General features: G+C 31.6%; 1 protein-coding gene across 1 annotated transcript in view; it reads left to right on the top strand.

Moving 5' to 3' along the window:
• The window catches only part of LOC115877438 (NPC intracellular cholesterol transporter 1 homolog 1b-like), a gene marked incomplete in the record, with an annotated part of 59,845 nt that overhangs the window by 4,544 nt on the left and 41,663 nt on the right, over positions 1-13,638 (top strand). The window contains 8 exon segments of the mRNA XM_030893591.1: positions 1,860-2,096; positions 6,962-7,150; positions 9,544-9,694; positions 9,883-10,009; positions 10,846-11,044; positions 11,183-11,269; positions 11,521-11,738; positions 11,898-11,999. Of these exon segments, the coding sequence (XP_030749451.1) occupies positions 1,860-2,096; positions 6,962-7,150; positions 9,544-9,694; positions 9,883-10,009; positions 10,846-11,044; positions 11,183-11,269; positions 11,521-11,738; positions 11,898-11,999 (1,310 nt within the window).

The following is a 13,638-nucleotide window of genomic DNA, read 5'->3' as shown; positions in this document are numbered from 1 at the left end:
ACTTTTTATTTTATCTTTTAACATAATATGTATCTTAAAACAATATTCAAAATCTAATTATTTATCGAAAAATTTATCAAAAAAAAGCACACGTGCATTTGTTGATTCATTGTAATTACAGCCATTCAAAAATTTGTAAACTATTTGATTTAATCAGATATATATATATGAATGCTATCGATTTAATGACCGATAATAACACCGAAGTATCGTCTGGTAATATAAAAGATTATAAGTGTTCTAAACAATTTTTGCAACTATTTACAGTCTAGCAATTTAAGTACTTTTCCACATAAAACACGGGAAAATTACCTAAATCTTAAAAAAACTTAATCTGAAATAACTTAAAAAAAATTTATTTTAGGTATAGAAACATGTATAATCAAAAAGTAACGAATTAAAAAACCTCTTCACTAGTGAAATAAAAAAGTGGGTTTCCATTTGAAAAAAATTATTTATGATCATTTTTTAATCGCTCAATTCGATGACAGCTACGGCCAATATTATATGACATTCAAACCATTTAATTTTTGAAATAGGCAGCTACATGTCACTAAATTTGTTGTTTAGGCTATACAGATTTTTTTGGCAGGCAGTTTATTTTTTCCTACAAAAATTTTAAATATTTTTTTCTCAAAAACGGTAAATGATAGATATAGAGTGTGTGACATCAAAATTCATAAAATTTTGTAGATAATTAAAATATGTAATAAAAAATGGGAGTACCCCTTTAAAATAAGAAAGTTGGTGTCAACTTCCGGTATTTCCGGAAGTGCCGCCATATTGAAAATATTTTTAATCGATAGATCTCGTTGTGAAACAGTGATTTGCAAAAAATCTCCGATCTAGATATTTTAGTTCTCTAGAAACTTCTAATGCACGCTCAGCCTGAGACACCCTGTATACATACATGCCCCCTAACTGAAGTTTTTTTTTGTATTTGGTTAAGTTATTATTACGCACGGTTATCGCACCTTTTTTATATCTAAACGAGCGTGTACCCGCGACTTCGTTCGCGTCGAATTAATCATTTGTAATGGTGATGATAAAGCAAAGCAAGAATTTCCATTAACATATAAACTGGATAAAATTTTCTCACATTTATGTCAGCATGAGAAAAAACAATATGGCGATATTATTATTTAACTTGGTAATATTTGAGGGGTAGTTTCATCTCGTTGGAATTTGACTTTCGAAAAATCCGTTTGCCAAAAATAAGCTTTTTACGTCAAGCAGTTTAAGCAGAATCGTGGTTAAGAAATTACCCAACTTTTTGGAACACCCTGTATGATTTTTTAAAAAATTTCACAATATGTAAAAAACCAAATAAATTATGCTTGTTCAAGCGTTTTCCCGAAAGACTAACCGTTTTTTAAATAACAAATATTGTAATATTTGAGGGGCGTTTTCACCCTCTTGAAATTTGAGATGAAACCCGTCCTTATCGTTTTAAACGTCAATTTCTGTTTTCCAGAAATCAGCTTTTTACGTCAAGCGGTTTAAGTAGGATCGTGATTAATCAATGACCAGATTTTTCGAAACACCCTGTATACATTTTTAAAAAATCTTAAAATATGTAAAAAACAAAATAAAATATACGTGTTTAAGCGTTTTTTCGGAAACTTGACCGTTTTTTAAATAAAAAATATTGTAATATTTGAGGGGTGGTTTCACCCTCTTGGATCTGGAATTTCGAAAAATCCCTTCTTATCGAACCTCTACACCCTAGAATCAACCAGTATGCCAAAATTGAGCTTCTGACGTTGAGTGGTTTAAGCAGGATCGTGATTAATCAGTATGTCAGTCACTTAAGGATTTTATATATTAGTATATAGATATTAAAATATTTTTATTTTTAGATATATATTTCGTCTTTTTTCTCCTATTTCTAACGCAAGAATGGAAAGTGTTTGCCGAAAATCCAGAGCCAAAGTGCAGCTTCTTGCACGTTTGTCACATAGATTCAAAAGGACACGGACAAAACTGCGTAAAGGAAACTGCGCCAATGGCCTTCAATAATTCTGGTGATGACTCCGCGGCTGTCAAAGAGAAACTTAGAGAATATTGTCCATTTTTCTTTGAAGGCGATTCTGAAGGTAAGATATACAAGGTTCGGCAATAGTGCGTCGGGCGTCTGTAGCTCCTACAATAAAAAACTTGTGAATTTTGTTTAAGTGCAGACCTGAAGTATGTACTAGGATGAATTTCAGGAAAATATTATAACTTCTATAGGGTGGCTCAAAAAAGTGTAATTGGATCAGGATGATTTTTTTTATATGTAACACCCTGTATATTATTGCATTTTTGGCTTCCTTTCAGATCACATTACATAATTCTAAGATATGAGTAAATACATTACGATAAATAAATAAAAATATATATTTTTTCCAGCCTTTCTTAATAAAAATATTAAAAATACAAGAACTGTCCTGAAACCTAAACTATATTAGGTATTTACTTTAAATGCTCTGTACTTACTTTGCTATAAAAATGGTAATCGTAAATCATGTAAATCATACAGGATGTTCAAAATTCTACACCAAACTTTCTAAAATATAAAATAATTTTTCTTCGTTTTTTTTAATGGAACACTCTGTATATTATTTTTTCAATAGATGGGGAGTTAAAAAATAAACACTTTTTTTATTTAAAATATATCAAAATTTGTAATAGTTTTGCAGATACACACAGTAACATGTTTTATTTCATATGGCTCTTTCAACGGTAAAATATGAGAGAAGAATTATTGGGTGGCTTTGATAAAAATTTACTGTGGAAAAATCTATATGAAATATAAAACCGGGAATATCTGCGAAACCGTTAAAAATTTTGAAATACTCTAAATACAAAGAATGTTCATTTTTTAATTCTCCATCTATTGAAAAAAATGATATACAGGGTTGTTCACGACACGGAGTATTGTAGCTAAACGATTAGATTTTTACAAATTGCAAGTTTTGGGATTGTTGAAAGACTATTAGAGCTCAATCACATCATAGTGTTGAACATAAAATGGCTAGTTTAAATTTATTAGTTCATAGATTACTTAGTTTCCCACTTTCCAACGAAAGATATGAAATAGAAAGAGATTACATTAGGAATGTAGCTGAGTGTAATGGATATTCTCCTTCACTAGTTGATAAATTAATTAGAAAAGGTAGGTATAGGTTAATGATTTCTGAAAATTCGACTTTTCAAGATACGTCTAAATATTTTTCGATACCGTTTGATAGAGAGTTATCCCGTGGTCTAAAAGGAATTTTTAAGAATGTCAATTATAAACTTGTGTATAGTGCTAATAATAAATTACAACAATTATTAGGTAATCCAAAGGATAAAACACCTCGACTGGAAAGGTCGGGTATATATGAAATTTCTTGTAAAGATTGTAATCAGAAATATGTTGGGCAAATTTGAAGATCAATATTACTTTAAAGAACATTTAGCTCAGATAAGATGTGGTAGACCGGATAAATATTGCGTTGCCGAACATATTGTTGATAAAGAACATTGTATAGATCTTAATAATTTAAAATTAATTAAACAAGTTTCAAATTACAAGCAATTAGATGCATATGAAAGCATCAAAATCAATAAATGTAAAGATAGTATGAACAGAGACAACGGTCCAATTCCTTTAAGTTCTTTGTTCCTACTACTCTAGTGGCGGAAATCTAACTGTTACGCTCAGTGGGCTTTGACTCGGTTGGCTAGATTTTGCCACGCCCACTCGGTGCCCACTGAGCGAGTATATAAACGCTCAACTTGTAGATTGTACTTTAGTTTATAATCATCTGCTGATGATGCTAACATGGTTAGCGAAACGCGCGTCCAGTGTAAAAGTAAAAGTGTTTTGGTGTATTGTGGTGATTTAGTGTTTTTATTTTGCTGTGTAACACCAAAGGTTCCAACCCTCAACTGTAATTAGACAGTGTGGTAAATAGTAACACCTTATAAGTTTTATTTCATTTTTTGACGAATGCTTATTTATAAAAACAGAGACGTTCATTTTCATAACTTATTATATTGATTTCTAAGTCAAATCTACATTTATTTAGAATATTTTATTAATTAAAACAATTTAAAAGTATGTAATTAACTAATTTTTAGTCGGAAATAATGGTGGTATATAATTTATTTAATTGGTATACTCTTTCACACATTTCACAAAGATAGTTTTTTTTGTATACCAATGGGTTTGCAATATTTACCACCTACACATTTTGTACATATATGTTGCTTTAAAAAAATCTGAAATGTCAATATTCCATAGGTATAGAGATAAATGAGGTCTAAATTATAAGAATATGCATTTTCTACGAAAACTTGAAGAGATAGGTAAGAAATGGTATAATACAATCTGATAGACAATTACATTGGGCATCTGATTCACGTAAAATATATAGGGTGTTCAATTTAAATTAAACAAATTATTGCCGTTTAAAGCTAGTACTTATTTAATATAATTTTTTGGCACTCTGTATAAGGTAGTAAAATTTTTATTATTGCAATATAATATCTGATCAATAAATAATCTTCAGTAAATATTTAGTATTAAAAATTTTGATACCCTTGGGGAAATGAAGCCTTAAAATTTTTACTGCAATTTCATAAAATTGAAAATATTTCAAAAACGGTAAGGTTTAAGTGTGATAAACCTTAATCAAATTTACCTTTATTTCAATCGGAAAATCCAAAAATAGAATAATATACAGGGTGTTCCATTTAAGAAAATACAACTATAATATTTTTTACTTATTTGGGACACTCTGTATCTTTAAAAATATTTTTTAATTGTAGCTCTAATAGTCCTTCAACGAACCCAAAACTTACAACTTTTAAAAATCTAATCGTTTAACTACAATACGTCGTATGTGGCGAACAACCCTGTATAGGGTGTTCCATGTTCCATTATTAAACAAACAAAGAAACACTATTTTATATTTCAGAAAGTTTGGCGTAGAATTTTGAACAGCCTGTATGATTTACGATTACCATATTTATAGCAAAGTAAGTATAGACTATCTAAAGTAAATATGTAATATAGTTTGATTTCAGGACTGTTCTTGCATTTTTAATATTTTTTTTTAACAAAGGCTTAAAAATAAATATTTTTTTATTTATTTATTAATATATGTATATCTCTGAAACTATCGAAATACATTTACTTATATCTTAGGATTATGTAAAGTGATCTGAAAGGAAGCTAAAAATGCAATAAATATACAGGGTGTTAAACTAAAAAAAAATCATCTTGATCCACTCACACTTTTTTGAGCCATCCTATAGAAGTTAAAATCTAGGAGTACCTTAGGAGTATCTCTAGTGTTTGCCCACTGAGCGAGTATATAAACGCTCAACTTGTAGATTGTAATTTTAGTTTATAATCATTCAAGTTGATGATGCTAATGGTTAGCGAAACGCGCGTCCATGTAAAGTAAAAGTGTTTTGGTGTATTGTGGTGATTTAGTGTTTTATTTTGCTGTGTAACAATTGTAAGGTTCCAAACCTCAACTGTAATTAGACAGTGTGGTAAATAGTAACAATCTTTGTAGGTTTTATTTCATTTTTGACGAATGCTTATTTATATAAAAAATAGATTTTTTTTTTTTTTTTTTTTTTTTTTTTAATTAACTAATTTTTAGTCGGAAATAATGGTGGTATATTATTTATTTAATTGGTGTACTGTTTCACATATTTCACAAAGATTTAAATAGTTTTTTTTTGTATACCAATGGGCTTGCAATATTTACCACCTACACATTTTGTACATATATGTTGCTTTAAAAAAATCTGAAATGTCAATATTCCATGGGTAGATAGAGATAATTAAATGAGGTCTAAATTATAAGAAAATGCATTTTCTACGAAAACTTGAAGAGATAGATAAGAAATGGTATAATACAATCTGATAGACAATTACATTGTGCATCTGATTCACGTAAAATATATAGGGTGTTCTATTTAAATTAAACAAGTTATTGCCGTTTAAAGCTAGTAATTATTTAATATAATTTTTGGCACTCTGTACAAGGTAGTAAAATTTTTATTATTGCAATATAATATCTGATCAATAAATAATCTTCAGTAAATATTTAGTATTAAAAATTTTGATACCCTTGGAGAAATGAAGCCTTAAAATTTTTACTGCAATTTCATAAAATTGAAAATATTTCAAAAACGGTAAGGTTTAACTGTGATAAACCTTAATCAAATTTACCTTTATTTCAATCGGAGAATCCAAAAATAGAATAATATACAGAGTGTTCCATTTAAGAAAAATACAACTATAATATTTTTTACTTATTTGGGACACTCTGTATCTTTTAAAAATATTTTTTAATTGTAGCTCTAATAGTCCTTCAACGAACCCAAAACTTACAACTTTTAAAAATCTAATCGTTTAACTACAATACTTCGCGTCGTATGTGGCGAACAACCCTGTATAGGGTGTTCCATGTTCCATTATTAAACAAACCAAGAAACACTATTTTATATTTTAGAAAGTTTGGCGTAGAATTTTGAACATCCTGTATGATTTACGATTACCATATTTATAGCAAAGTAAGTATAGACTATCTAAAGTAAATATGTAATATAGTTTGATTTCAGGACTGTTCTTGCATTTTTAATATTTTTTTTTAAGAAAGGCTTAAAAATAAATATTTTTTTATTTATTTATTAATATATGTATATCTCTGAAACTATCGAAATACATTTACTTATATCTTAGGATTATGTAAAGTGATCTGAAAGGAAGCTAAAAATGCAATAAATATACAGGGTGTTAAACTAAAAAATAAACATCTTGATCCACTCACACTTTTTTGAGCCATCCTATAGAAGTTAAAATCTAGGAGTACCTTAGGAGTATCTCTAGTGTTTGAATTTACACCAAAGGTTCCAATCTTAATTCTGCAAATATAAAAACCTGATGTAAAATTAGATTTGTCTGTTTCAGATCCTATTGAATTATGTTGCGACAATGAGCAAATCAATTTTATGACTGACGGATTCAAGAATTCGGCGCCTTTCGCCAGATGTCCGACCTGCGTCAAGAATCTCCAGAAATTCTTCTGCTTGGTGGCTTGCTCGCCGTATCAGTATTACATGACATCGAGCTATACGACCAAAACTGAGCAAGGAAAAGGTAAGTTAACATTACATACTTCTTCTTATAGTACCATCTTCTAATGAAGTTTGGCAACAATCGCGAAGAAACACTGTCTGTCCTGTGCAGCTCGAAACAGTTCGTGTGAGTTCAGTCCAGTCCAGTCTCGTAAGTTTTTCAACCAAGAGTGCTTGCTGCTTGTCTCTCCCAAGTCCTCTTCTGCCTTCTACCTTTCTTTTTATAATTAACTTCAGAAGCGACATTGCTAACATAAACATCGGTATTAAAATCTGTCTTTTTGCGGACGACACTAGCTTCACTTGGAGCAACAAGGACGTCGCGGCACTTCATAAGATTATATCAAATGACTTAATCACCATTAAATCTTGGTGCGATTTGAACATCCTGAGTCTCAACATTTCTAAAACTAAAGCTTTGTCGTATAAAAACTCGCTGCAGCCTTTTGTACTTAACAACATCACCATTGACGTCGTAAAATCTGTAAAATTCTTAGGGCTTGTTGTAGACAATTCTCTGAAATGGGACATGCTTTGTCGAAAAAATTAAGCTCAGCCTCAGATCTGTCTCTAAGGAACTTAACTTGTCAGTGGCAGAACTGTTTATTATGCACTTTTTGAGTCGCACCTCAGGTATGCCCTTCCATTCTGGGGTTGTGAGACTCAATTTGACTGCATTTTCAAGCTCCTGAAGAGAGCTGTTCGATATTCACTGGGACTAAACAGCAGAACTCATTGCCAGGACTTCTTTAAAAAATTAAAAATATTAACTCTGCCTTCCTTATTTATATTTGAATCCGTTTGCCTAATACGTAAACATGTATCAGCTTCTCAAGAAAGGCCATCTCACACTTATTCATTCAGGAAGGTGGAGCAAGATCTTTATCTAAAGTTATTTTAATTTCCCTATACCTACCCCACGCTCAGAGTTAGTTAAAAGTTCAATATTATACAACTCGAAAAAAAATGCACAATCACCTGCCATTTAAAATCAAATCCATAGCATCATTTTCTTCATTTCGCAAAGCATTGAAATCTTATTTACTAGACAAGACTTTCTACGCCTTAAATGACTTATATTTTGATAATCGAATTTGATCTTGTAAACACTGGTCTAATGTTTGCTATTACTATATTTACTATAAACTTACTAAATATTTTTGAATCTTATTTATATTTCTTTTTATTCTTTGACATTGTAAACATTTATAAATGTTTATTTTCAACAATCAGACAGACAATGTAATTTGTATACTTGTTTTGTATTCTCTTTTGTTTGCTTACTTTGTTTGTTTACTTTACCTTTATCTACAAATTTTAAATTTTTTTCACAATAAAGGCATTTATTTATTTTAAGCTTTGCTCTACTATTGCGCATGACATGACCCAGGTATGCTGTCTTTTGTTTTTTATATCTGTCAGTAATTCCCTTTCCTTGTTAAGCCTCCCAAGAACTTCTTCATTGCGTACCATGATCTGTCCAGGGTATTTTCAAGATTCTTCTGTAGATTCACAGTTCAAAAGCTTCCAACCGTCTCATGGTGTTCACTTTAAGCGTCCATGTCTCATAGCCGTATAAGAGGATTGAGTATACTTAGGCGCTCTAAAAAGCATATTCTACATTGATTTTTATTTGGGGCCCCCCCTAAAATAAATTCCTGTATCCGCCCCTGATACGTACTCCATGCTAACTTAATTCTTCTGTTGATTTCTGAAAGTAGAAGTCTAAAAATTTATATTAAATATATAATTACTAGCTTTAAACGGAAATAACTTGTTTAATTTAAATGGAACACCCTGTATAGTTTACGTGAATCAGATGCTCAATTTAATTGTCTATCAAATTGTATTATAGTTTTAGTTGAAAATGCATTTTCTTATAATTTAGACCTGTAATTTAAATAAAAAATAATTTTTAAAATTGCAACACAAAATTTAGTAAATAGAAAAACTTCAGTACAATATTTGGTTTTGAAAACTTAAATACTACCACAGAATATCTAGCTACGCAAATACTACTAAAGAAATGAAGCATTAAAATTGTTACTACATTTTTATTTTTACAAAATCGTAAATATTTCAAAAGCGTTAAGATTAAAGTGTAGTAAACCTAATCAAATTTACCTTTATTTTAATCGTAGAAACTAAAAATGTAAAAATATACAGGGCGTTCCATTTAAAAAAATACATCTTTAATATTTTTTATTTATTTGGGACACTCTGTACCTTTTGAAAATAATTTTAAACTGTAGCTTTAGTAGTCCTCGAACGATACCATCACTCACAAATTTCCAATTTTTCCAAAATCTGTTTGCCAGACTGTATCGTGGGCATTCCTCATGCATTTAAGTGTCTAGGGACAATACTAAATTTTTTCTTCAAACTTGTTCTTTTGTTATTTTCCTCATATTTTAGAATACACTGATGTAGTCACAATCTCCACTCCTCAAGAAACCATGGATGCCGTGTACGATTCCTGCAAAGATGTCTCTCTACCAAGTACCGGCGAAGCAGTACTACAAAGCGCTTGTGGAAACTACGGTGCTATTTGGTGCACTCCTCTAAGGTGAGACTTACAGAGATATAACAAATAGATGCGAGTAGTGTTGCAAAATGCACGAGAAAAAATACTAATATTACTCTAAAAGTTTAGTTACACTTTCGTTTTAAAGGCCCTATTTTTAAAACATTTCTTGTTTCGTATTTGGATGGTGTACCTTAATATTATAAAAACATATGCATCTCATATTCTAGGTGGTTTTTATATATGAACGATCCTGATCAAAACCCTTTTGCTCCGTATAAGATGCAGTTTAATACTACAATAACGGGATTATATACACCTTTAGATTATAAGGTTCTAACGTGCAGCGAAGCTTATGTAAGTATAATTAGGTATACGTATTATGTAAGTATAATTATTTCGTGGCACAAAACCTGTCCGAGATGTAGCTGGCGTTACCGTCAGCCTGTCCGAGAATTTCGAGATGTAGTTCAACTCTGCACCGCTGCGCGTTCGTAGTCGTTTACAGCGCAGCGGATAAAGAATACTATACCGTAGTTCTGTTTTCCGGTCGACAGAGTGAATGGGTTTTTCGGAGACAGTGTTGCCAGAACTACTGATTAATCCGTAGATTTATGGATTTTGGGTACAGTACGGTAATAATACGGATTTTCTATTATTAAACAATTTAATATAATATTATATAATTAAACAAAGGACGGCGTCAGAGTTGGCATGGAAATGAAGATCGCTGTTATTTCATATGTAAAATATTATGGTAAATGTCAATTGTCGTCATTTCCGAGCCAAATAAACGACTTTTTTCGATCATACGACATATTCAGTACCTACGAAAGCATTTTTATTTTTGTTGTTTATTCTATGTTTGACACGAATAAATTTTCAAAACATAAACGCGGATATTTCATCCAAAGATATTTTCGTTAAACGTATTACACATTTTAATACGGCAACACTGTCGCTTTCAGATACACACCGTCTTCGATATGGCTTCGCGAATGGCCGAATTAGAGAAAATAAGTGTTTTATGCGTTGATCGTAGAACGATTGGTGTCTCCACCGTACGGCGCTTGAGATATAAGGGGAAATCAAATCAGCCTTGTCAAGAATTCGCCCATTAGATTGCGAATGTCAACGCTTATACTCAACTCTAGTATACTGACAATATTTGTTGAACTTGTATTATTTTTTAGGACAATTCGTCAGCTTGCAGTTGCTCGGACTGTCCAGTGAATTGTCCGGAAAACCTGTACACCAGTATACATACAGACTATAATATATTTAGTAATATTAACGAATATTCATTTTATACCTCAATTTCTCTATTACTCATAGGCTGTTTAGCCTTTATTGGAATTTCTATACTTCAAAAAATTAACTTGCTGACTCGAAGTAAGTAATTATATATGATAACTTTAAATATTTATAATCTGGTCATGTGTGGAGAATAAAATATTTTCTCACACTATAAAAAAAACTATCAGGGTGCAAAACAAAATATTTTTTTATTTTTTATTCGATTATTTTTAGGAAACAGGCAAATTAATACAAATAAACCTCCTTTTGGTGAAAAAGTTCACGATGCCTTATACAGATACTTTAAAGCATTTGGTATAAGTAAGTATTCTTAATCTATATTTTAAACAATTAAAGCAATAAAAAGAAAGCTGATATTTTAGGCTGGGTGACAATAACAGTTTTAACTGTTATTTGAGAATAACAGTCACTCTATAACTTATTTTAATTTAATTGCAATAAGGGTGAAACCTGCTATTTTAAGCTGTTACTTTTAAAAAACAATAACATTTCCAACTGTTATTTGACAATAACAGTTTTGTACCACCTCTAGAATTTATATTTATTTCTAGTAATGGCTTCCTGGCCCAAAACAGTGATCCTATCAGGAATGGCGCTAAGTGCCGCTTTATCTATTGGTTGTATATACCTCCAAGTAACTACCAATCCTATAGAATTATGGGCATCTCCTACCAGTCAAAGCAGAAAGGAGAAAGACTACTTCGATACGTATTTTTCTCCATTTTACAGAACCAATCAGGTGTTCATCAAAACTGCAGGTCTAAGTTTTGTAAGTAACAATTTTCATTAAACAAGTTGATATTGATTTATCCTTATTTCGTAAAAATAGAGTCAAACAAAATATGATTGTTTAGCCTCTTTTTTGCCTTTTCGTTGATAATAATACCAACATTTAATACACTTCTAAACTTCTAAGTTGGTTTTATAGTTTTCTTTTAGCTCTACTTATGGTGGAGACATTTTGCTTGGACCTGCATTCCATGAAGAATTTTTGGAAGAGGTGTTTTTGTTGCAAAAGCAGATTGAAAACGTAAGTTTATACCACACCGGAAAAGTCTAGGGATATTACAATTTTATCCAGCCATCGTCAGTAATTTTATTATTTGCATTTCTGATATAATAAAATTAAAATTAATTAACAGGACGTATTGGAAATAAAAATGCGAAATTTACCGAATTTTTCAAATTTACCTTGATTTTTATTGAACTCAAAAAAACACACATTTTTTTTATTTTAAACTGTGAATTAAAAAAAAAGATAAAACCATTTTTACTTAATAAAGGGTATGGCCTCTTCTACTGTTCATTACAGCCCTATATCGTCTCTCCATGCTCCCGATCAGGTTGTCGATCTCTCCTTGAGGTACAGGCTGCCACGCTGCATTCACGGCCCGAACCAGATCCTTACGAGTTTCACGAGGCATACCCATTCTCAAAATTCTTCTTTGGACCGCGCCCCATACGTGCTCGATGGGTTTGAGGTCAGGAGATTGTGCCAGCCGGGATAAGATGTTTAATTGATGAGCATTGATAAACTCACTTACCACTCTGGCTGTATGAGGCCGTGCATTGTCATGCATGAGAATGAAGTTTCTCCCAAAATCATTGGCATATGGTAACACGACAGGCTCAAGAATTAAATCACGATATGTGATTCTTGTTAGAAACCTTTCAAGAAAAACGAGATCGGTTTTTCGGCCTAACTGGACTCCTCCCCAGACCATAACTGTTCCACCTTGATAAGGGTGCACTTCCTGAACATGATCCAACCGAATAAGATTTCCCGGTTCTCTCCATACCCTAAGCCTTCTCGAATCCGGATGAATTCCAAAGCGTGACTCATCCGTGAAGAGAACATTGGCCGATTGTTCATTCGACCACTGAACATGATCTTGAGCCCATAAATATCGTACCTCTCGATTTCCTCTCGTTAAGGGTTGAGCTCTCCAGGGGCGTCTGCTTCTTAAGTTGACCTCCCTTAATCTATTGCGAACAGTGTCAGGACTAACGGTTATATTATTGTGTTTCCTAGAGAATTAAACTAAGCTCTGGTGCTGTAAGAGTCGGTCGGCGTCGAGCATTTAATTGTAAAAAATGATCTTGCTGAGGGGTAGTAATGCGATGTCGCCCTGTGTGCCTTTCAGCAACATTACCACTTTCACGGTAGCATGCACTTAATCGCGATATTACACTTTGCGTTGTATTTAATGCTCTAGCTACGTCGATTTGGCGCATTCCAGCTTCGAGTATACCCATGGCCCTTAGCATTTCGTCTCTGTTAAGATGTCTACGCTCCATAATGTCGTTTAATACTAAACAGAGTTATTTGAATGAATTCTGGCCAGTTATCATAAAAACATAGCCAGTACAGGTTAAATTCGAACAATTGATGCTAGGTGCTTTTTATACATTTGACAAAAAATGCCCAAATACTTCTGCAAATATCCCAAATTTAGAAATAACTAGTGTGACTACTTCGTTTCAATCGAAGTAGAAAGAATCGGCCTACAAATATGTGGTTGTTTATTCAAAACATTTATTTTTAACTTTAATAAAATGATATCCCTAGATTTTGTGGTGTGTGTATTTTTTTCATTTGTTGTATTTTTTAGCAGTATACAGGGTGTTTACTTTTAGCTTTTCGAATGAAATTTTGAGGGTAAAAGTTA

This window comes from Sitophilus oryzae, unplaced genomic scaffold, assembly GCF_002938485.1.
Source record: "Sitophilus oryzae breed Bouriz unplaced genomic scaffold, Soryzae_2.0 scaffold_1492_pilon_pilon, whole genome shotgun sequence".
In the NCBI taxonomy this organism is placed as follows: Eukaryota; Metazoa; Arthropoda; class Insecta; order Coleoptera; family Curculionidae; genus Sitophilus; species Sitophilus oryzae.
This window is presented reverse-complemented; position numbering and strand designations above follow the sequence as displayed.